Genomic DNA, 25,038 nt, shown 5'->3' on the forward strand with positions numbered 1-25,038 from the left:
GCTCGTTATTTTAAAGCACTGTTTAGAAATATTCACATTAGAATTAAGTCACATATTCCCAATAGAAAATCCGCGGCGCGAACGAAACGCTAACCGACAAAGAATCTTAATGATTCGTTATTGTTATTCTCATTTTGACTCGAAAAGAAACGCAATAATAGAATGAAAGTATAATTTGAATAATATAGAATGAAAGTTTGGTGTTTAAGAAAAAAACAAAGAAAAGAAATAAGTATCTTACGAAAAATATCACAAAGAATAATCTACACGCGCATTGTTGCTCTTGTTGCATAATACCGTCCATGGAACGCCCACATCATCTCCACTTGCGTACAATTGTTGAGACGAGAAATAAAAGGGCTATCCCACAAGCCGGCTTATATCAGTTGCAAGACGCGATTAGATAAAGCCGCATAACTTCGGGTGATCGCGCGATTCTCGAATATCCGGAGTTCCAAATTGTTGTAGAGCATTGAAGAGGTGCTCTTTCTCGCCAGAATTGTCGACGAGGGCAGATCCTTCGAAGGAATGGCGGGAGTGCCAAGAAGGCAGTCGAGGAGGTCTCCAGGGAGGGAGCTACGGAACGTTGTACTGTCAATCGCGCTTCGTTTCGCTATATGGAGTGCAGTCGCCGATGCGCACGGCCAGCGCGAGCATCTGTTCTATCGACGTGAGTTGTAACAAGTGTGAGTTGTAACACGGGGTATCGCAATCTCGAAGGAAAATACCGAAAATACCAAGGGATACCGCGGGGATATTACGTATCAATAAGAAAAAACAGGTGCAATAGAAGAAATGCGATACAAGAAGACGACTTTAGAAAAGCAATTAATATAATAGAAATACTTGAGATATATAAAATTCTAACATAAGAGTGTAAAAATCGAACTGAATATAAAGTTGTAATGATTTTAATTAAAGAAAAGTATCGAGAGATATCGTGCGAATATTATGTGCTGATAAGAAAAAGCACGTGCAATACTGTTGGAGAAACGCGATAAAAAAAATATCAAAGGAGATGCCTTTAAAAAACCAATTAACGTAATAGAGATCTGAGAAGTATAAAACCTTAACGTGAGAGTAAAAATTGAACTGAATATCAAGTAACGATTTTAAAGTAAAATATTAAGTGATATCGCGTGAATATTACGTATTGATAAAAAAAAAGTGGTTGCAATATTGTTGGAGAAATACGGTAAAAAAGTATCAAAGAAAAGATATCTTTAGAAAAGCAATTAATATAATAGAAACACTTGAGAAATATAAAATCCTATCGTGAGTGTAAGAATCGAACTAAAAGTTTCGAGTTGTAGAGAATTCAAAGGAAAGAATCGAGCTGTTGCGTGCTGCGAATATTTAGACGTGTTGATAAAGAAAAGCAGGTCCAATATCGTAGGAGAAACGTGACAGAAAAGTATCGGCAGAATTAGAGGAAGCCTTTAAGAAAACAATTAATATGATAGAAATACTGAGAAATACAAAATCTTGCAATAAATGTAAAAATCGAACCGGATATTAAGTTGTAGTGTATTCTGAGGAAAATATAGAAATATCGCATGTAAAGTTACGCTAAAATTAAAAGAAAGATACTCGTAGAAGAAACACGTTTAAGGAATATTTTCTTTAAAAAATTAATTCAATCCTCTCCTAATTTAATATTAACGATACAATCATTGTGAACGTACAAATCGAATGTTGCTCGATATTCTCAATTATGAAAATTAAAGCTATTAGAAAACTAATACTGTAATTTCGAGATGCTGGAAGATAAACGAAACATAACATTTATTATTTGATCGTGATCAGATATTGAGATTAATTGGTTGTCTCGGATAATTGCTGAAACGGATAAAGTGATTTTCATTTAATCGAACCGCCGCGTTTTAATTTGGGAGAAATCGCAAGCACGACTGTTTTAAGGACAGTATTTTTATGACCCAGTAATCTTTTCCTCTCCTCCGTGGAGAATCGCGAAGATCGTAGGATCGTGGAGACCGGATCTACGCTCCTGGTTCTCACAGTTAGGTGAATGTCGAGTAGAACCGCTCATAATTAAAGAACAAAGGGGAGCCTGTTTCCTACGCTCGCCTGTTATTCGATTTAACAATGTGTTTTGGAAGCGAGATTGCAGCACATCGGATCTTCAACAAAGCTCGGAATTGCATAAACTGCTAGCGCTGTGCAAGTAACGCCGGACATCATTAAATCAACGTAGACTTACCGTCGCTTTAATCATGTCATTAATTATCTTAAGTCATTGATGTCGAATCGAATCGAATCGAATTTTATTTCCTCTTTCGAATTCGAATCGAATCGAATCGTCAACATTTCATTCGAATTGAAGCGAATCGAACTGTTGGAATATAATTTTCAATTAACAATATAATTATTATTAGAATGAATTTTAACACGTGGATAATAGGAGATATTTTAATGTGAAAAAAAATATTAATTATATAATATAAATCTTTTTAAAGCAAAAAACATATTTAAATATTTAATATAGAACTAATATAGAACTAATAAAATATATTTTAAAATTCGAAGTATAGGCTTCAATGGAAATCCACGAATATAGAAAACGGGCTAACTAAGAACCAAGCGCGGTAAATGATGCGCGAAAGTTTTATTTTTATTTCTATAATAAAATATATTTTATTTATTTAATGTCGCAGTAACTGAAACAATTAGGCAAAAAATCATAGATAAATTATATTAAAATATTCTAATGTAATATCCATTAACATTATCCAATTGGATATATAGAAATTAAAATAAAATAATATAGTTTATTTTATTATCAATACTCATAGGTTACTATTTTTTATGCATATTTAAATTTATACTTGAAATTTGATAAGGTCACAAAGCTTGTCAAAAATTAGAAATACATTTTTTGACTGCTATTTAGTCGCTTAGTGAGTGGTTATAATACTAGCGATTATAATGCACTCACTAAATGTACCTATTAACATGACCGTACTTTTTTGCTTATTAACAGGGAATATGATTTTATCAATTTGACAATATATATGATTCGTCTTTGAATCATCTAGATTCGAAATTTTCGAATAGTTCGCATTCAAATAATGGAAATTCGAATTCGAATAGTTTGCACATCTCTAGTCATTAACGCATCGTTAATGGTCTAGTTTACACCGATCACTTGATACGCGTATTAAATAGTAAATAACTAGTAAATTATAGTTCGATTAGTGGCTGATTAGCTCAAATACTATTTGATACGTGTATCAAGAGATCGGTGTAAACTAGGCCAATGTTATCGCGATTACCAAAGGGTGCTTAATTGCATTAATTCGATTCTCGTTTTATTCCAGTGTTGTTTAAATTATCCATTTCTTTCATGTTTATTTCTTACAAAGCGACCGCTTTATCCGATTGATCGTGTTAAGCCCGTATCAGATTACGGATTGGGATTGAGATTGGATTGAAATTTAATCAATCAGAATAAAGAAAACTAACTTCAAGTTTAGTGAACTTTGCTCTAATTGGTCAAATTTCAATCCAATCTCAATCCCAATCCGTAGTCTGATACGGGCATTACGATCATCGTGCTCGAGCAAGAATTCAGCGAATAAGTATAGCGTTCGAATAGTTTTCGCTCGCAGTACGATACTGTTGACACATAACAATGGCTTCTGCTGTTGTAGCACCGCGTTGCGCAACGCAAACCGAAACTATAGAAACGTAGGGCGCTAAACTCGTTTGTTCGCCGCGATCGACCTTCGAGCGTTCACGGGACCGTCATTGAAATCCAAAGCGGGGAACTTCGCCCACGGTTTCGTGTCGACAGACCCGCGGCACTGAAAAGTGGCTCATAATCGCTCGGAGCGCTTGGAGGAAACGTGAAGGCGGAAGTTTCGGGTCTACACAATACAGTGAAATATAAAACTAATATTATTAACATAAAAGAGAAGCTAAACGGAGAATTTTAAAACAAAATGTGTATCGCGTTTTTAGAAAATTAAAGGGTCTTAAAGCGCTTAAAATTTTTTTGTATCCGCATGGCGCATATAAATGTTCTTCCTACAGTTTGTATTTCGAAGAGATGACACTTTCCACGCAATTTACAAAGCAATTTACACGTTGGCGCGTTCGCTATTAGGACACCGCTTCGATGTGCAATTCTATAATTCAAATCGAACGGGACCAGGACGTGTTAGGACGATTTAGCACCTGTTGCTCGTCAGCGACAACTCAACGCGCATAAAACTATTCCTAGTGATTACTGCCGATGAATGTGCGATATTTGCACGTTCAAATCGTAGCCGTATTCGCTACGGGGTACGTGGGAAATACTGTATCTTCCGAACTGCATCTTCCGCCTGTCGAAATCGACGAAACAAGACGATGCTATAGCGACGAGCTTCCTCGCACGCGATCGTTTGTGAATTGGAACGTCTAAAATTAGCCGTCTAAAATTAACTGAAATCGCACGATAATTACCAATTACGTGCCATAAGACGTGCCATAAGACGATTTTGATTTGAATTTGATATAATAGTCGTAATTAACTTTCGTGAGTACGTGTCTACGAATTGTAGCGAAAGAAAGATTTCTCATGTCGGGAATCGGAAATGTTGTCCCTCGATGTGAATTTTGAATCCAACAACGAAGAAAGACGACATTTTGATTAATCCGTTGAAAAAAAGATCGATTTTAATATATAATATATCAACACCAACACCTTGTTACGGCTCGATGCTCCTTTGTCTTTGATTGATTTTTAATCTTGTGAGCCTTTATTGTTATATCGATTTTTAGATTATTTGCCAGAAATTTCAAAATTTACCCAGTTTTCTTAATCAATTTCAAGATTCAAGACGGAACGAAAATTGATCATGGAAAATCGATCTCTCGCTAAACGGTTCTTAATGGTTCCAATCAAGTTGGAATCTTATAATCTCTTATACGGAATGCCTAACGAGATCTCGTGACTCGGGCAAAGTTCCAGATCGATTCGTTGGGGACCGATCGAATGACGGTGGGTTCGTCGATGTCTCGCCTTGGACAGACGAGGAAGAAGCAATAGACAATGTCGAGGGACCCGACGATGATCGCGCGGGATACGCCTCATCGATGATGTTCATCCGAGGGTTCACCCACGTATCCCTGCCTACGATTGCGCAACGATTGGACGGGACGCGACGAAACAATGCGAACGTCGTCGTAAGCTAAACGGAGAGCCGACTGTCGGAATCGTGACGTGGCGGCCTTCGAGTGATCGGGATCGGGACGATCCCCGTCTCTTCTCGCGGGATTCGAAAATGATAATAAGTCGGCGGCGGCGGCGGTGATATGATGAAACGTTTCGTCCGCGGCGTTCGTCCGCCGTCGTCGTCGCGAGGATGACGAGAACGTGGACGGTATACGGCTTCACGGGGCTCCTCGTCCTCGTACCCGTTACCGTCTGCGCGACGATCACCTACGTCAACGGCAACGAGGACTCGTCCCTGCGATGCAACGATCGCAGTAACGCTAATCGCAGCAATAGTAAGCAAACAGAGCTCAAGACAGAACCGATAACGATCGTATCGCGATTCTGCGCAATTCGGCTTTTATTTATTACGAATTAATTAGTAAGGCGTGCAAGAGCATGCATTAATAAGGAACGCGCAACTACCGTGAAATATGAGGATCCTTCGACCGTTCATTCTTCACGGATCGTGTCTAATCGATTGTTATAAGTCGAACTCGTTGTGTCACGGTAAATTAGTCAGCGAACGTATAAAGCCGATTGCTTCATACATCCGCTGACGTCTCCCTTTATTTTTTAATTAGACATAAAGTACCTGCAATTTTACGTAATTTTTTTTTTAAATTTTTTTCTCCATTATAAACTATAATGGTATAAAAATGAGGAGACACACATTTTTGGCGTAATATTCGATTTATATTCAGATTTGACTTTAAAAAACTTTACCGCGTTACAAACAAGGCGAATATTTTCTTTTTTCAGAAACCTTCTCCCAGTGTAAATACGATGTCGACTGTATTCCGAATGCGTTTTGCCGGAACCAGCAGACCTGCTCGTGCAAAGACGATCATATCGAGTTCAGGAATAATAATAACTATAAATGTTTGAGAGGTACTTTTCGTTTTTTTATCACATTTCTCGAACGTGATATCTGCAACGTCGATTACGCATTAACATTTAAGTTTCTAAACTGGGAATGAAATAGGATTTTAATCCTCTCGTGCCTGGTGGAACATATACAGGATGGTAGTTAAGTACTCTAAAAGATTTTAAGGAGTGATTCCTCACATAAATTCAAGACGAAAACTTCATATGACCATATGTCCGAAACGGCTTAGTTTCAAAAATACAGGGTGTTAAAGTTGAAGAAAAAATTTCGTTATTTCCTAAAATTTCGAAAATTACTCGGGTTATTTTGATAAAATTTTGTGTAAACTTTGAAAGACATGAAGACTGATCTTTTGGGGCCGTAAATTTTTGAAAAAAATTTGTTACTTAATTTCAAAATGACGGATTTAATATGGTGGACCAAAATGCTAAATTTTATTATATATTCACATGTAACTTAATGGTATATGTAGGTTTTTGAGGTCGCTGATGACAAATCTGCAGTAAAAATTCCAAAATTTAAATGGCGGATTTAATATGGCGGCGTAAAATACTAAATTTTGTTGGATTGAATGAAACTTATTTTTCAGGAGTTTTTTTTGAGCCGCTGATTATGAATCTAAAGTCGAAATTTTCAAATTAAAGATGTTAGATCTAATGTAGTTGACAAAATGTAAATATATGGAAACAACTGATATTTTAAATCAGCGATCTCAAAAACGCCTGGAATATGAGTTTTATTCAAATCCAAGAAAATTTTGTCCGCTATATTGAATCCGCCATTTTGAATTTTAAAATTTTGACTACAGAATCATAATCAGTGATCCTAAAAATCTTTAGTAAGACATGAATTAAATACTAATCATTTCTAGAAAAAAGTCAGGCACGAAAGGGTTAAAGAATCCCGAGATAGCAAGCGCTTTAGGCCCTGCGCACAATAGCGTACATATATTAGGAATAAGAATAAATATTAAATATTATAAATCGAAATTAGAAATAATAATTAAACGTAACGCACAATGAAAAAAAAATAAAATATAAGATATAACTATAGGAATATTCCTATATTTACATATCCTAATATTTAACATTTATTACAAAAATATTTCTATATTTATATATCCTAATATTCAATATTTATTCTTATTCCTAATATATGTGCTCTGTTGTGCGCAGAGCCTTAGATCTCGGTCTAATTATTCGAACAGTCGGGAACGATGTCGTCGACCTCAGAAACGAGATCCCGCGGAGATATCCGTTCATCCCTATTCCTATCTGTTCCTTTCTCACGATCCCGCCTCACCTGGAGCGTGTCGTTCGTCGTGCTCGTTGAGCCGACAGAGATCACGAATAATTTCTATGAATGAGTCAGGACGGCGTAAATCCGTCCCTTTCGACACGATCGTAAAGCGATTGAATAAAGTTAGTAAAGTTTCTAAAACAAACTTCGGAGAATGAGGTCGGCGTTCTGTCGACTCGACATTCGCTCAACATTCTATGATTAGGTATAATTAAAATTATGTATTACAAGACGCTCTGCATGGTTGTTCCATCCATCGATTATGCGAATCTTGAATCGCGCTCAAAATTTCACTGGATTATCTTTAGCGTTATACGTTTAGCAACAACGTAACGTTACCTTCAAATACCGTGCATTCGTACATAAAGAAGGAGGTTTATTCGAGCTCTTGTTAACGAGAATCGAGAAACTCTTTCGCGTCGCGAGTGTAGAACGTAACGAAATACGCAAACTTTAGAGACGGAGACATTCATAATAAGGCACACGTTATTTCAACAGTGGCTACACGCATCGGCGATCCCTGCGAGGAGGACATCCAGTGTGAGTTTACGTTTACACCGCAATCGGAATGTCGAGGAGGCACTTGTCAATGCGCCCACGATTCCCACTTCACGGATGGGAGGTGTTACGAGTCCGTCGGTGAGCGTTACAACTTTTCCTGAGAAATATCCCAGCGCCCGCGCCGGTCAGCCCCTTTACTATGCATATATATGGAAGAAAATAAATAACTCGTGTTAGTGCCTAATAACAAGAGATGATGCGACGAGCGGTCTATTCAATGCCACATTCAGTGCGCGGAGACGAAATTATTTTAATGATTACTCGTAACGTAACATAACAAAATAACGCGGCTTGTCTTCTACCGTTAGCACTCTACTTTCATTTTGCACGTAAATTACCTGCGTTTACAATTATGTGCACAATAATCAAATGCAAAAGAAAGTCAGTTAATTGAATTAAATTTGTTGATTTATGTAATTAAGTAAAATTATGGTGATTATTCTTGGCTTGCATTCAGGTTTGGGAAAACGTTGTCGCTCGAACCGCAATTGTCATATCAAGAATACTTTTTGCGAATACGGTTTTTGCACTTGCGGTTTGCGTCATCATGCGAATCTTGACAACACCGGCTGTCTGCCGAGCGCCAGTAAGTATTACAACGATCGACAAAAATTGTTATAAGTCCAATGTTTTTTGAGGATGTTGTTTGAGGATCTTGTTCGGTAAGCTGCAATCTCTCGATTTCTTTTCGGTTTTTATCCTACTTTTTTTATATTTCTTTAATTTAATATTAATTAATTTATGTAATATATGCATAATACTTAATAATATAATATATGTATAATATTAATTAATGAATTATTTTATATACACATCATATATCATATATATTAATTAATAAATTAAAAGTATATTAATTTAATATTTGCATACTGTTTAACATAATATTTAATGAATTTAACGGTGTATTAGGTACGTTACGCAAAAATAATAATTTGTATTTATATTAGCAGTACTTTTTAAAACAACAAATATAAAATAAAACAAAGGTGAGAAATTTCCCCCGGGATAAAAAGTAGTTTATCGAATGTCATCATGGAGTTCATAAGAAGCATCTATTTTATAAAAGTCTAGTCTAGATTTACCAAATCTAAATCCGTTTTCAGAGTTGGACGAGCACTGCAACAGCGATGACGAATGCATCGTGGAGAATTCGAAGTGTATGCACAACACATGCGACTGTAAAGTAGACCACGTGCTGGCCAAGGGCGATCAGCGGTGTTTGAAAGCCGCTTCCTGGGTCGGCGAGAAGTGCGAACAGCAGTCCCAGTGCCAACTGTTTCTGAAGCATAGCCAATGCGGCGCGAACAAGACGTGCGAATGCGTCGCCGGTTCCCACAGACGCGGTCATCGATGCTTCGTCGACGTAGGCGAGTACTCGAACACCTGGATCCTTACTGACGTCTCGCACTTACCCGATAAATGCGATCGTTTGATCGCCTCAATTCGAAATAATTGTCGCGCGCTAATCTTCCATTAAAAACAAATTAAATAAAACGTGGAATCAGATGATTTAGCGCTAAATGCGAGATAGAAATATGGACCTTGTGTCATGTCAAATCTCGTCATTCGAATCGGTCACGCTGTGATTCCGATACGTCGATACGATAACGCTAGAAAACTCCATATGTTTCAGAACTGGGCGGCCGTTGTGAAACTCACCATCACTGTATCACCATGACTTTGAGGGACTCCAATTCGACCTGGAAATCGAAAGTGGACTGTGTTGACGGTATAGAACCGTTTGTTAAATACACGGCGATTCATTATTACTAAAGGATTTAATTTGAAATGTCATTTTGTATCTTTTCACAGGCTTCTGCACTTGTACTGAAGGTTATACATTGATGGAGGAGCTGCAGGATTGTGTTCAGTTCAGTGATAATGGTAAAAATATTTATAACCATGTTATAATTAATTCTTCAAACTAGAGAGTACGTTTAGCAAATATCTATAAAAGTAGATCTCTAAAAAATATATTAAACGCATAATAATCGAGATATTTTTCTTGATTATTAATCTTACAATTAGTAATATATTATTATTAACTCGATATTAACTTAATATTTTAAATTTTTTGTTTTTATAGGTGCAACGAGATGGCAGGTATATAGAATACTTCCTATCGTCGTTATCGTAAGTTATCTCATGCGCGGTGTATAACAATCCGTATTCAGCAGCATGAGAATTAATTCATCGATTTATTAATTTAGAGTATTTAAAGATACAAAAAGTAGGTTATTAATTTATGTAATTTAGATGCGTATTGTTATATTTATCATCGTATTTATTTAAATTGTTATTTAAATTTAAACTTTAAACGCTTGACTAATGTAAATTTGCTACTTTAACTAGCTGCTATATTATAAGCAACCAAAGAGAATCAGCACTTTTTCCCAGAAGAGCAATGAATCTACTGAATTAATGACACCGTTTTATTTCTTATTTCTTTTTATAATAGTCAGTCATTGAGACACTATAGGATACACGTGAGCAAAATGTCATTCAATCTCTATAGGTACATGTAAAGCATCGTGTTATAACTACACACAATTGTGTTCTATTTCTATAACAAAATAATACTTTACTATGTTCTGTAAAATATTTAGACGTAACTCCTCGTTATTTTACATACAACAATACTCTTTAAATTTTCAAGAATTTTTATTCTTGAAAAGATTCTCTTCTTCACCGCTGCTGTCTTCGTCCTTTCGTGATCACGCGTCCCACGTTTCGCATGTCGTAGCATCTCTACTTCCTCCTGCTTCCCACACGTTTCACGAAGCGGAATCTTTCCAGTCCTCCTTGATCATGTCGCTGGCCTTCTCAGAGATCATGTATGCCGGCGCGTTCGTATGACCAGCGATTATGGTCGGCATCACGCTGGCGTCCACGACCCTGAGACCGTCGATCCCGTGCACCCGCAATCTGTAGTCCACTACCCCTGAATCCTTCCGGCTGCTCATCTTGCACGTGCCCGCGTAGTGACCCAGACTCGTCGACACGTGACGAGCGACACAGGCCCAGTATGCGTCGCTCTTAAAAGCAACGTGCCTGCATCCTGGAAATGGTACCGGCAGCAGCGTAGCGTTGAAACGTTTGAACGCCTTCGTGGAAGCTACTTCGATCGCCTGCGATAAAAAAGGGCGTAATTAAAAGTTGGAGAACGATAAAAGAGTGAAGGATGTTTTAGTTACATATATAGAGAATATATAAATTCTGAATAAAATAATGTGATAGTACTGTAATGCAATACAACGAAAAGTAGGTAGAGAAAAATTGTAAGATAAAAGTAGAATATATTTAAAAAAATGCGTAAAGACCCTCTTCTTACGATTTTTATAGCTTGCACCATTGTATTCAGATCATCCTTGTGATCGTAATAATTGATGTCCACGATCGGCGAGTCCCATGGATCGCTGCTTCTCAAGGTGAGTCTACCGCGACTCTTAGGTCGCAGAAGCACAGGTACGATCATGAAGCCGTCGAAGCCCTTGTAATCGCTGTAAACCTCCTTGTAAAATTCCTCCGTTAATCCTAGCAGACCGCGATAGCTGCCGGAAGTATCGCCGGCTAACGAGCTTGCTCCTAACACCAACTCGATGTCGGGATAGTCGTCTAACATCTTGCTTGCGTTAGCGTGAGGATACATCTTAAAGACGTTATGATTTACGGTAATGGAAGTAATGTTGGGAACAGCTGTAAGAAATAATGTGACCTTTGTTAGAGCCAACTAAGCTTGAAAAATTTATAATGGCAAAAGGAACAAGTCAGTAATTGTTCGATAAATATATAAAATGCGATCCGAGTAGGTACTTATTATCGCTATAATTAAATTTGAGTTTAATTGGTATAATATAAAAATAATTAATTTATCTAAATAATAATAATAATAATAAACATTTTGACTCTTTCTAGAAAAGAAGAAATTAATCTTTTCGCATTTGTTTGCTCGAAAAATTTCGGTTTTACACCCTAGAGACCCTATAATCAGAGACTGGCCATAAGGGGGCTCACTTTTGATTGGTTTGCCATTTTTCCTCAAAAGCATGAGAAAGAAAGAGAAAGTGATATGAATGTATATCTCGATATATATTCATATCGCTTTCTCTTTCTCTCTTATATCCTTCTCTCTTACAGGATTTTGAGGAAATCGCCTGATGGTCAGTCTCTGATTATAGGGTCTCTAGGTTTTACGCGATGGCAAAATGCTTACCGTACTGCTTGTTGTTCTTGTGCGTATTTAGACTCTGAATGTACTTAAACTTTAACTTTTCCCTTTTTTTAATATAATTATTAGCCTTGGTATTAACAAGAGCTAACGCTTCGGCGCCGCCGGGTATCGTTAAAGGTCCAGTTCCCTCTGTGAAGTACTTCAGAAAATCAGCCGGATTCGAACCTAAACGTGGTTCGACAATGGTCACGCTCTCGTTGACTAGAAATGTTAAAGCTGACATGCTCACGTGATCTTGTAAGTTAAATCCCACCGGAAGAGCTTCGATTACGCCGATGCCTAATGAATTCAAATGATCTCTTGGACCTATCCCGGAAAGCATCAGTAATTGTGGTGAACCAAAAGTACCTGTGCAATTAATATTAATATATATATATATATATATATATATATATATGAGTCATTCTTTGTCAACTGGAACACCCTACCTTCCCACAAAAGTTTTTGTCATAAAATGTTCTATTAAGATCTCAAAATGTAGATATATGAATATAAGCTATATAATGCCGTTGGGCAATTTTTAAAATTCAAAATGGTTGATTCAAGATGGTGAATGGAAGCAATAAAAATTACATTAAGTTTTAACACTTTGTTACACAAATGTTTATACCAGATTTTTTGAAACTTTGTAGTTTGTACCTGGAGATTTTTTGAGTCGCTGATTATGAATCTGAAGTCAGATTCCTCCATATAAGATATGATTTTCAACCTAAAAGTCAAAAGGGTGCTTTCACTTTTTGGCGTATAACTCTTAAAATATAAGAGATAGAGAAAAATATTTAGAATAAAAGTTTAATGGTAAGTTACGGTCTACAAAGTGGTACAAACAAAAATGTAAAAAAAATTTGCAAATTTTTTTTACAATACGAAATTTTTAAAATAATTTTTGTTTATACCACTTCGTAGACCTTAACTTACCATTAAACTTTTACCCTAAATATTTTTTTCTATCTCATAGGCCGGTATTCATAGTCGGTTCTTATTTCAAGACCGTCTTAAGTAATAATGTCTTAAGATGCTAATACGGCTCTGTGATTGGTTCATGACGTCTTAAGATTGTACTTAAGACAGTCTTAAATATAAGAACCGACTATGAATACCGGCCTTACACTGTTGAAAACAGAGGTCCTGTGTGTTAAAAAAAGTCCTTGTTAAAATTTTTGTGTAAAATAATCAACACATACGTGTGTAGATTTAACATATGCCTGCTATGTTAATTGAATTTTACAAATTCAAAATGTAAAATAATTAAAATAACTTAAAAAATATGTTAAAGTAACACAATTTGAACGTATTTATTAAATGTGTTAAAATTTATAGAAAAAGAATGTTGATTTTACTCTATAAAAGAAGTAGGAATAAAAATTTACAGAAATAGAGTGTTGATTTTATCTTACAATCTCAACTTCAACATAAAAGTTATGTTAATTGTACACATAATTAACTTCAAATTACGATCAGAATTACATTTCCTTTCTGTTGAAATATTTTAACATAATATCAGTGTTACCACTTAACACATCCATATTATGTTAAATTAACACAAAAATTTGAGTGGACCGTTTTGGACATGTGATTTATGTTATATTTAACACAAATTTTCCAACAGTGTAGGTATATTTTAAGAGTTATACGCCAAAAAGTGAAAGCGCCCTTTTGACTTTTAGGTTGAAAATCATATATCTTATATGGAGGAATTTGACTTCAGATTCATAATCAGCGACCCAAAAATTAAATCTCCAGGTACAAACTACAAAGTTTAAAAAAAATCGGTCTGGTATAAACATTTGTGCAATAAGTGTTAAAACTTTATGTAATTTTTATTGCTTCTAGTCACCATCTTGAATCAACCATTTTGAATTTTAAAAATTGCCCAACGGTATTATAAAGCTTATATCTATATCTACATTTTGAGATCCTAATAGAATATTTTATGACAAAAACTGTTCTGGGGAGAGTGATCCGGTTGACAAAGAATGACTTATTATATATATTTAATATCGGAAATATCAAATAAAAGATTTAAAAAGCGTATAAATATAAATAATAATTAAACAAACTGAATTGAAACAATTTCTGTTCATAAGAGAAACTTTCATTACCGAACATACACTGTTAAATATTAAAGAATGAAATTTAAAGCAGTACGTTGAGTTAAATAACATTTTGTTATTTTTTACTATTATGTATGTCGAAATTTATTGTTTTGTTTTAGCATAAAAGGGTATTATTTCAACTCCACTTTTTTAGTTAAATTGTTAAACTAACGACATATTTTGTTAGTAGGAGCAGTGGCTAGAAATAGCTAAAAATGACTCAAATTGAGTATAATTTAACACTACGAATTTAACAGTGTATCGTGTTCTCCAAAACGCATTTATAAATCGGAGATGTTCATGCATTGATTAGCAGGACGACAATCACAAGACATTGCTGAAACTAAAGAGCTAGCTAGCTATTATTTTGTAATAAGTAAACAGAATGAAATTAATTAAACCCTTTACTATAGAAGAAACCTGTTATTTTTATCATACAGTACAAAGAGGACATACATATATAAATTGGTAAAAATAAATATTATAATTTTAAAAAATCAACAATTCAGCTAGTTGCATAACTCAATTATGTTTTTGAAATAATAGTGATCATCTAAGCTTTCACGATAATCGAGAAGTATTTGTGAAACTTATTAAATTTAATTATATTTTCTAACATTGATAATCGTAATTGTGCCTTCGAAGAATATTCCAGATAAATTTCTTTCTAATTTTTGGAAATGACCACTCATATCGAGATCTTTCAAATAATTACAAAATTATTATTGACAATGAGCCACACAATCATTCAAATTTTCGTTTCTTTTATTATATGATTTAGTTTTATAAGTTAATATTATTCATTTTGCACTGTGTGCTGGTAAAAATAACGGGTATCTTCTACGGGTATCTTCTACGGGTATCTTCTAGTGTTTAATTCATTATGTCTAATTATTACAAAATGACAGCTACTTAGTCCCTGCGCGTGACTTCGCGATTACCCAGTATGTATTTACTTTTAAAAGATTTTTTTAATAAACTACATATTTTATATTAGATTATATCAGATTCATCAGTAATGCGTTAAAGTAAATTAGATTTATGTAGGATTTGAAATTGCGCTTCTATAATTACATTTTTTAATCTTAATATCTTAAATGCGCTTACCCGCGCAAAGTATAATTTCTTTAGTAGCGGTGACGAAATATGTTTTATAGTTCTTTACGAATTGGACACCCACAGCTTTTCTTGTTTCCGGATTAATAATAATTTTTGTCACTGTCGAGAGCTTGGACAGATAAAAGTTTGTTCTGTCGCGAATTGGCCTGAGGAAGGCTTTGTTGGCGCTGACTCTGTGACCGTTTCGCAGATTCGCTTGCGTTGTCGAGAAACCAATGAACCTATCGCTGTTGTAATCTATCAGATCGTAGCCGAGCTCTTGGCCAGCTTTCAAGAAACATTCCCTCAGAGGAGTGGCGTAAGGAGGAGTCGTAACATCCAGATATCCGTCGTATCCGTGATATCTGACAAGAGAAGAATCGTGTAAAACGGAAAAGCAGTATTACCTCTTAACTATCTCTGAATTACATGAATATTATAATATATAATTGAAATTACACGAATTAACGTAATCGAGAAGATTCGCGACAAGAAGTAAACCCGCGGGTTTACTGAGAATTTCTTTCACCGCGGTGAATAATATTTTTAAGAATTTTTTGTGTTATATTTATAAAGATTTCTGGAAAAAAAATACATTAAGCTTTTTCATATTTTATAACTTTTCTTCGGAAATTATAGAATGTGTGTGTGTGTGTGTGTGTGTGTGTGTGTGTGTGTGTGTGTGTGTGTGTGTGTGTGCATGTGTTTGTGTGTGTGTCGTGCGTGCGTGCGTGCGTGGAGAAATATTTCAAAATTTACATATATATAAAGAATTTAAAAAGAAAAGAAAAGAAAAAGAGCTTTTTTCAGCATTTCTGAAAAGTAAACTTCAATTCGTATAAAAAAATCTGAAAAATTTTCTAGAAAATTATAAAATTATATAGAAATTGTAAAAAATTATATGAAAAATTCGAAGATAAATTTTCATCAAAGAAACAAATCCGTAACTCCTCACACGAGTATCTCGCGATCTCACCACGCACCTCACGTTTTTATCGATTAACTTGCATCTCTCGGACTTGATGAAATATGGCAGCACGTCCTTATAGCTCCAACCGGGATTTCCGAGCGCTTCCCAGCCGTCGTAATCGGCCGGCGTGCCTCTTGAATAGATCATGTAGTTCACCACCGAGGTGCCACCGACCGCCCTACCGGTCACCAATTTGCAACGGCCGTCGACCATCGAGAGGCAGTACCCACCGCGACCGTGTGCGTCCTGCGGCCGCGGCTCGCCCTTGTACACGCGGGCGTAATCCGTGACGTGGAGGATCGGCGCCAAAAAAGGGATATCCGTGAGGAAGATCTCGTCCTTGCCCTGCTCGAGCAGCAGGACGTTCCAATCGGGATTCTCGGTCAGACGATTCGCGAGCACGGACCCTCCCGAGCCGGCGCCAATCACGAGAAAATCGAAAGATAAATAACGTCGCCCGGGCACCGCATCCTCGTCCCGCACCAAATTGGTCAGCGGTGAAAATCCCGCGAAGAAGTGGTGTACCGTTTCGAGAATGGCCGGCGGCAGGATCCCACCGACGTGCCCCAGGAACAAGATCATCAGGCAGGACTTGAGCATCGTGGATCTTATCTTATCGCGCGAGAAATAAATCTTCTTTTTTCGGATATCACAGTGTCTAGTTCTCTCTAACACATTATTTGCATTCTATTAATTTCTTGCATAACGGCTTGCTAATTTTTGCTCTGTAGAAAGCTAGGACCTTGACATTAATTTGAGTCGAATCAAAATAAGTCTCTATGAATTGATTACATCAGTTCTTCTTCTGATCTTGATTTGACCTGAAAAAATTACCTCGATTATTACCTCGAGGTAATCTTTTAAATGCGTGATGACTTTTTCGGTAATCACTTTCGGATCGATAGAATTTATCGTAATTTATTTTATCAACTTACTACGAGATTACACACTCGTCGCGATGTAATGCAATCTTTCTAATTTCGTTGCATCGTGAGACTTTTTATTTTCACAGGTGTATAAGACAGTTTCGATATATGATAATTAATTAGTTGCGATATCTATATGCAGCAAATTATCCTCAATCACAATTTACATATATCTTCGATCATAAATCTTTGTGATTAATTAACACACTAAACAGAAGTCAATTATTCGTGACGTCCTATATGGCACTTAATCGCATCTTGTTCTTCGTAATGCGACGTTAACAATCAACTGCGGTATGTCTCTTAACGTTGCATCGGAAAAAGTCATAGATCTGCATAGCATCAGGGTCGTCTACGTCAGCATTCAAAGTCATTTTTACGAATCTTACGGTCAGGGCAGCACGACGCGAGTCATGCAAAATAAGGTTGCGAGAAACGAATGTTAATCAGCAGTTTTAAATCTTGACACAATATATGGTGCTCACGAACGATCGCGCATTCTCCTGCATTCCGAACTCCGCGTCTCGACATTCGAGAACATGCGACAGGTTCATAGTTCGGCCGCACCGAACTCTCATAACGGTTCGAAATCGATAATGCGACCGACTTATCGTCGGTCATTTAACTCAATTATGATTTCACTCTTACCGAGACGCAATCTCCGAAGGCTTTCGAGTAGTTGTAACGTGTTGGCAGAATTTTTTCCACGTGCGTGTTTTTCATAAGTTCCACGTACGTACACCCTGACAATGGCCGGTATTCATAGTCGGATCTTATATTTAAGACCGTCTTAAGTACAATCTTAAAATGTTATATAAACCAATCACAGAGCCGTGTATTAGCATATCTTAAGATATTAATTGAGACGATCTTGAAATAAGAATTAATGGATTATGTATATTGGCCAATGAGTATACTTTTTAAGTTTTTTTCATTACGCAAATCTCTGGTATATTTCTTATTACACTCACAATTACGCGATCGCATGTTCTTCTGATTTAACAAGTAAGAAATGTTTAAAGCACGAATTAGCACGAATTAGCACTTTAATAGAAAGTTATAATATTAACGGATGATTGAAAGAATCGTGTTTATCCAGCGAAAGTCGCTCGAATACTGAAATCGAATTGAATCTTTGGCGGTCATCTGCATTAAAATTGGGTGAAAGAAAAAAAAATCGGCAAGGCCGACCACTTTTGGCATTCTTGTATAAGAAACATCGTATGCTGCTGCAATTACGACGATGACCAAACTTCTTGCCAAACAATTCTCGTTAACGTTTTTCCTTTGCGTTGCCAATCATTGTAATTTATAGAAACATATATTTGCAATACTTATGATTGATGTAAAGTTTGAATGTTAAAACGTTAAAGCTATTGTTACTTTGTAGTGTATCAATTAAAATATCAATGAAAATATCGATGAATGTTTTATACAATTGCAATTTATTATAACTTTGGCATGTTATTCATAGTTTTTATTCGAGTTTATATTATATTTTAAAAATTCTAATTTTATTTTACTTTTGCGTTCATTTCCGTTATTTTTTTAAATCTTGTAATCAAAATAAAAGTATTTTGATGTGAAAAAAGAAATAGTGAAATAAATTTAAATTATAACAATGCTTATAGAATATGTAGAAAAGAAATTTATGAAATAAAAGAAATGTGTGTATAGAACATTAAATTATGGCACAATAACATTTCCAAGTTGAACTGCAATTTATATTCGCGATAACTAATGCTTGAATCTCTTTATAGTGTTTAGATGGGAAAAAAAATTCCGATGGCGATTTAGGTGAATCATTGATCAAGGTGTGGCATCCGATTAAACGAAGCGAAAATACCGAAGGCGCACAATATAAAATCTTAAAGAAACCAGTCTCGTGTGACCCACATAAGCAATTACGAAATGTGCATGTTCCATCCATGAGGCATCTGTATTTGCACCTCAGCTGCGCGAAGAAGATAACAAAGTTATGCAACGCGTGTTCAGAGATTACGTTCAATACTGTATAAATGTAACATTAAAACCAAAATGGAATTTCGGCAAGTTCAAGTTTCCGTGAATACGACTCTCGTTGCCACGAAGAAGAAGAAAGAAAAAAAACACAAGATTAATTTTTGCAGAACATCAGCTCTCATTAAATAATAATAATAATAATCTTTGACACTTTTGTAACTCTCGAATCTTTAAACTTAAATTTTTAGAAACTTTTTTAAAATTATAATTTTTGACATTTTTATTAACGATATTTCTTACTTGATTCCATTCTTCTTAATCTATCGATTTTTGAGAATTTAAATTTTTGTCGGCAATTGATATCGATAATTACAATACAATGCTAATAAATTACACGTCAATTAATTACGGTAGGTAAAATTGTATAAAAATATATCAAGATTGACTAAAAATTAATTGATATTTTATAACTACTGGTATACCAATTACCTATAAAATTTTTTAATTATTACATTCGCGAAGTATAAAGTATTAAAAGAATATATAATCAGTAAGTGACTAAAGTTTCAAGAATTGAATTTCAAAAATTTCAAGAATTACAGTTGTAAGATTAAAATTTCGAAGAATAAAAGATGAAGTATTAGGAAGATATAATCAGATATAAAAGATGACTAATAAGAGAGAGCTAACTGAGATTTCAAGAATTGTAATTCCGAGAATTTCTAGAATTTTAAGTCTTCAAATTTCGAGTAGTAAAATTTTCAACTCTCAAAAATAGAGGAATTATCAGACAAGAATAAATCAGGTAAAACGTAACACAAATGACAACTCGATCATCAGAACATTGCAAGCAGAAACTTCATTTATTGCAAATTTTCTTTCTATATAGTTATATCAACATATAAGTAACACTGTACCAACACAATATTTATAAACATATTTAGATGAAGGAACTAAACTAAATATTTAGATATATTATATTCGCGTGACTAATGTACTATGTACATGTGAATATAATATATCTAAATATTTAGTTTAGTTCCTTCGTCTAAATATGTTTATAAATATTTAGAAATATATAAATATAATACACAAAACGTATGTACCAAAAATGTCCAAATTGGTGTGTTTTTATATACTGAGCGATTTGTGATGTCTTATATATTGTAAACAGTTTATTTTACTAGAGTAACTACAAGCGCGCGCTACGCGCGCGCCATTTAGCTTTTTCATTACAAACAGAAGCGACACGAGTGAAACACGCCGCGATGCAAAATTCGAGACAACCAATCAGCATCGCGAAAAAGAGGCCTCAATTCTTCGATACAAATGAAATTTACTCAGTTAACATGCCATTTTTAAAATTGGATTTCTTGACGCGCTACTTTGTAGACGACGCGACGTTCAAATGTTCAGTTCGAGAACGTGAGATATCGACTCGCGAGAGTCGCGAGCATTGTCATCTCGAAATATCTCGAGCGAGATTAATATTTCGAGTTGGCAGTGTTGGCACACACGGACAAGTGTCAAATTGTGTGTCAAATGCACATAAATTAAAGGAGGATGGACTTCGAGAGTCCTGACGTTGAGAAGGAATTTCCCGGATTGTACGCGTCCGAATCGGCGAGGAAAAGTAATGAGAGCGATTGTACGTAATGCTATCGTTACGTTATATTTGCGTTTCAAAACATGATGAGATATCGCGTGTAGGTGCATGTGTGTGCGTGTCCGGGAAAGAGAGAGAGAGAGAGAGAGAGAGGTTATGTCATCTGTCAAAATCTAATCGCAGATGTTACATATTTACGCCTCTCGCTGTCATTTCACTGATAGAGATATTTATGATGATTTTTGTACTACAGTTAGTGACGAAGGCAGTCACGACAAGCATTCCAAGAAGGAGCTTCTCGGTGGAAAGCGTAAGGACAAGAAGGACAGGAAGGACAGGGGTTACGCGACCCTAGAGGGTGAGAGCTCGCCAGACGAAGATCAGGAAACCAAGTAATATTCCCGTTGAAACCTATGCGATTTTCGTCTCTTTTACATGTTGTTATTTGACACCTCTCGAATAACATACAAGTGCTAATGTAACGCACGATTAACGGATCCCTTCGTCTGATATTTATCAGAGGCATACGAATGAGGCTGTGCTGTAAACTAATGCTCGATAATTAGAATTAATGTCCACCGTTCACCGTCATCCGTCCACCATTGTTCCATATTTTTCATTTGTACTGTATTAGCTTTTTCTTGCTAATAAAATAAACTATATAAGAGTTTGATTTCTGATTTGTAAATGGAAAGCAGACTTGTTTCAAATATTTATGACTTGATACTCTGTTGTTTATACTAATTTTTATTTGCTCAGTAAACATTTACTTTATCATAAGAGTCTTTATTATATATGTGCAAAGTAAGAATTAATTGATCGCAAATCGCTCTTAAGGTGATTTTTTCAATGTCTTATATGTGACTTATATAATACTGAGACTAACATGTAGATTATTATACAGAAGTCCTTCAAAATCAAAAAAGACCAAAGCCTTTAAATTCCCATCTAAAAAGGAGAAACGGGAGAAATCGAGGGAGAAGGAGGCGAAAGAAAAGGACGCTGAGAAGGAGAAGGACAAAAAGAAGAAAGAAAAGGATGAGAAGGATATAGATAAGGAAAAGCGGAAGGACAAGGATAAAGACAAATCCAAGCAGAAATTAAAGGATCGGAAGAAAGGAAAGCATGAAGGATTGGATATTGGCGGTAAGATCGTAATTCGTACAGCTTATTCAACACTTGACTTATTCAACACTTCTTGGATATGTACATATTCTATCCTTCAGAGGAACAACCGATTTTCGGTGTTAGTCTTCATCTGGCAGTCGAAAGAAGCTGTTGTCATGACGGAGTTAAATTACCCTTGGTAGTGCGAGATTGTATAGATTACGTGGAAGAGCATGGGATGAATGTAGAGGGCCTGTACAAAGTCCCCGGAGTGAAGTCAAAAGTTCAGCACTTGAAAAAATTATACAATAATCGGGAGCCGGTGAATATATCCGAGATCGAACCCACGGTAGCTACGAGCTTATTGATACTCTTTCTTAGGTTTGTATACCTGCGAATTCTATCCTCTTTCTCACCATGTGTTTTAAGATCAAACGAAAAAGTGCGCATTGTGGTGATGTAGAGAGCTGCCAGAATCCGTGTTGGAGAACAGCGAAACGATATCGCGTTTCGAGCAGGCCGCATCGACCAAGGACGTCGCGCAGCGCGAAGCTCAATTGGCCCAGCTGACGCAGCAGTTACCGGAATGCAACAAGATTCTTCTGGCATGGGTTACGTTACATTTGGACAATGTTACGGCGCGGGTACGTTCAAAATGTTACTAATTTGATACAAAAGTCAGATAAAGACCTTTAAAATACTTAGATCTTTTTAGAGATAGATCATAGATCTAGAGATTCTAGAGATAAAGATTTCTCAATCTAAATTTTAGATTCCTTTCTAATTTTATTAAAAATAAAAATTGATTGTCGAACGGCACAAATTTTTTACATTATTTGATACATTATTTTCTGAAAACAATTGATTTTCCAATTAATATTCCAATTGATTTTCAATGAATTTTACCCTAGGAGAAAACAACAAAAATGAATGCACAAACGGTCTCGATGACGTTAAGCCCGGTTCTGCAAATGAGTCACAGATTGCTATTGGCCCTATTATTCCACTGCAAGGCTTTGTTCCCAAATATACAATTGACAAAATATGTGCCACCGTTATCATCCGGTAGTACCAATCTGCCAGATTCCGTGGAGGGTATAGCCGCGGAACTATCCAAGCAAGAATCGTTGCTTTCTCAAATTCACATGCAGATGAATGCCGGTTTTGTAACAAAATCTCGTGAGGAACAATTGTGGGAAGTACAACGAATGATAACGCAATTAAAGGTACAAAAATGTTTGGAAAATGTATATATAAAGAGCATTAACATAATAAATTACGTTTTACAGAGAAAATGTAAAACTGTTCAAAAGCTGGAAGGTGCTACGCAAAAGAGTCTAGATGAAGAAATAAAGTCAACCGATAATATTCCCATAGAATCTGTCTCACAGAAGTCAAAGACTGTAGATGAAGATTCCGGGCAAATAATCCCTTGTGATGCTCAACCGTTAACCAATCCGACATTGATAAAAAAAGACAGCAAACTGCATAATGCAGAAGAGGCGAAAGAGAAGTGTTCTTGCTCGACAGGTATCAACGCAAACGCTACGCAAAATGAACAAAGTGTAAATGCGCAAGAGAAAGACACGGTTGATTTCGCGGTTGAGATTGCAACGGTTACACCGCAAGAGCCTGAGAGTGTAACACCGAATGACAAAACAAACAGTACATAATAATTAATAGTATATTTCTAATATTTTCTCTAAATATATCGTATAATATATCGTTAATTTATATGTAGAGCCTGACGAGGAAGATGTCATAGATAAGTTGCGAGAGAGGCTGATCCACGAGGAACTGTTGAACATGCAAGCGTTACTGAAATCTCGCATCAATCAGGAGAGGAATGAGATCAGACGATTGATGGAAATGCTAATGGAGTGCAGCACGAAAGAAGAAAAGAAGAAACCCAAAGAGAGGACGCACTCTCCCAACGAAGCTGAAATGACGGCCATGATACAGCTAGTCAAAGAGAATCAATTACTCGAGGTACGTTCTTTCATGCCAGCTTTCTTTTTCTACTTCTGTACACTTATTTTTCTTTCGTTGCAGAAGAAGATGACGACGTTGATACGTAGTATTATCGAGGAGAAAGACGCTTGTGTGGAACTACGTGTACAACTGGCGGTGCATCAACTAATGGCCAAAACTTGACCACAAATCTCCTAGCGATCGCATCGGAATCACAATATCTCTACGCTATAAAGATATGATCTGACATTACGTTTTTGCACATAATGACCATATATAGTTTATAACATGTTACAATTATCACATGTACCATTAACTCGTTCGATCCTTCCGTAAAATAATAAAATATACAAAATGCAACTAAAACTTTTATAATTTGCATTTTTATAATTCGAGTTCCTAATTGAATACCTAGCGTATACGTAGGATGGAGGAAATAGCAGCATCTTTCAAATATTCAGACAAGGTAAACATAAGAAAATTTTTTCTTTACAATAAAAAAAGTAATATAATAAAATTCTATTTGTATGTAATATTTCATATGTTAACACGTCAGCAAAATATTAACATATTGTTATTATATATTAATTACGCTGATAAAATTTTAGATAGGTCAGTGAATTAAACCGATACATTAAGTCTAGAACGCACTTTATATATTCTGAATAGCAGCGTTACTGTCATTTGGCATAAAAGATGAGTCACACCGGAGAAAACAAAAAAAGGAAACCAAAAAAAGGTCTTGTGTTAAGCAAGCAGGAAGCAATCAGAGTAAGTGGAAAGAGTATCGCTTGAGACTAAAACTGAAGAAAGTATATAGAGATATAATCAGAAAATCTTTAGAAAAATAACAAAACATGATATCTATTGTATAGGGTGTCCCAAGTTTTTCCAGACAAATTTTAGTAGATATGTTCTATGAGCAGAAATAAGAAAAAAATGTTATATAAACATAGGTCCTAAAATGCTTTATTAGAAAGTTATATCAAAAATATGAAATACATATATAAGAAACAATTTAAGCCAATATAAGCTATACATCCATCTAACTGTATCCATATGTGTTGGCGAAATCCGCGAAATAGTAAAGGTACATCTTCG

The 25,038-nt window shown here is 35.6% G+C and overlaps 3 protein-coding genes across 6 annotated transcripts; 2 read left to right on the forward strand and 1 right to left on the reverse strand.

Annotated features, from left to right (window-relative positions):
• Positions 1-523: 523 nt before the first annotated feature.
• Positions 524-10,395, forward strand: LOC139779703 (uncharacterized). Of its 4 annotated transcripts, none has more exons than XM_071718148.1 (9): positions 524-670; positions 4,970-5,514; positions 5,981-6,109; positions 7,905-8,045; positions 8,425-8,553; positions 9,074-9,337; positions 9,604-9,699; positions 9,783-9,854; positions 10,057-10,395. In XM_071718148.1, the coding sequence occupies exons 2-9, from the start codon at positions 5,370-5,372 to the stop codon at positions 10,128-10,130; spliced, it is 1,050 nt and encodes a 349-aa protein (XP_071574249.1). In that variant the 5' UTR covers positions 524-670; positions 4,970-5,369; the 3' UTR covers positions 10,131-10,395. The 4 variants fall into 4 exon arrangements, with proteins under 4 accessions (XP_071574249.1, XP_071574251.1, XP_071574250.1 ...); XM_071718150.1 differs by having other exon boundaries at positions 627-686; XM_071718149.1 differs by having other exon boundaries at positions 633-781.
• A 5-nt stretch (positions 10,396-10,400) lies between these two features.
• Positions 10,401-17,781, reverse strand: LOC139779702 (glucose dehydrogenase [FAD, quinone]). Its single transcript, XM_071718147.1, has 5 exons — positions 16,379-17,781; positions 15,405-15,760; positions 12,184-12,549; positions 11,302-11,666; positions 10,401-11,098 (listed from the first exon to the last, which is right to left on the reverse strand). The coding sequence occupies exons 1-5, from the start codon at positions 16,963-16,965 to the stop codon at positions 10,745-10,747; spliced, it is 2,028 nt and encodes a 675-aa protein (XP_071574248.1). The 5' UTR covers positions 16,966-17,781; the 3' UTR covers positions 10,401-10,744.
• Positions 17,782-20,739: 2,958 nt separating this feature from the next.
• On the forward strand, positions 20,740-24,303 carry Rlip (Ral interacting protein). Its single transcript, XM_071718159.1, has 9 exons — positions 20,740-20,901; positions 21,113-21,251; positions 21,764-22,005; positions 22,086-22,347; positions 22,430-22,610; positions 22,878-23,192; positions 23,256-23,631; positions 23,708-23,955; positions 24,019-24,303. The coding sequence occupies exons 1-9, from the start codon at positions 20,817-20,819 to the stop codon at positions 24,118-24,120; spliced, it is 1,950 nt and encodes a 649-aa protein (XP_071574260.1). The 5' UTR covers positions 20,740-20,816; the 3' UTR covers positions 24,121-24,303.
• The last annotated feature ends 735 nt before the right edge of the window (positions 24,304-25,038 follow it).

Source organism: Temnothorax nylanderi, unplaced genomic scaffold (assembly GCF_030848795.1).
Source record: "Temnothorax nylanderi isolate EJ_2023f unplaced genomic scaffold, tnyl_v1.0 TNYL_tig0238_pilon, whole genome shotgun sequence".
Taxonomy (NCBI): Eukaryota; Metazoa; Arthropoda; class Insecta; order Hymenoptera; family Formicidae; genus Temnothorax; species Temnothorax nylanderi.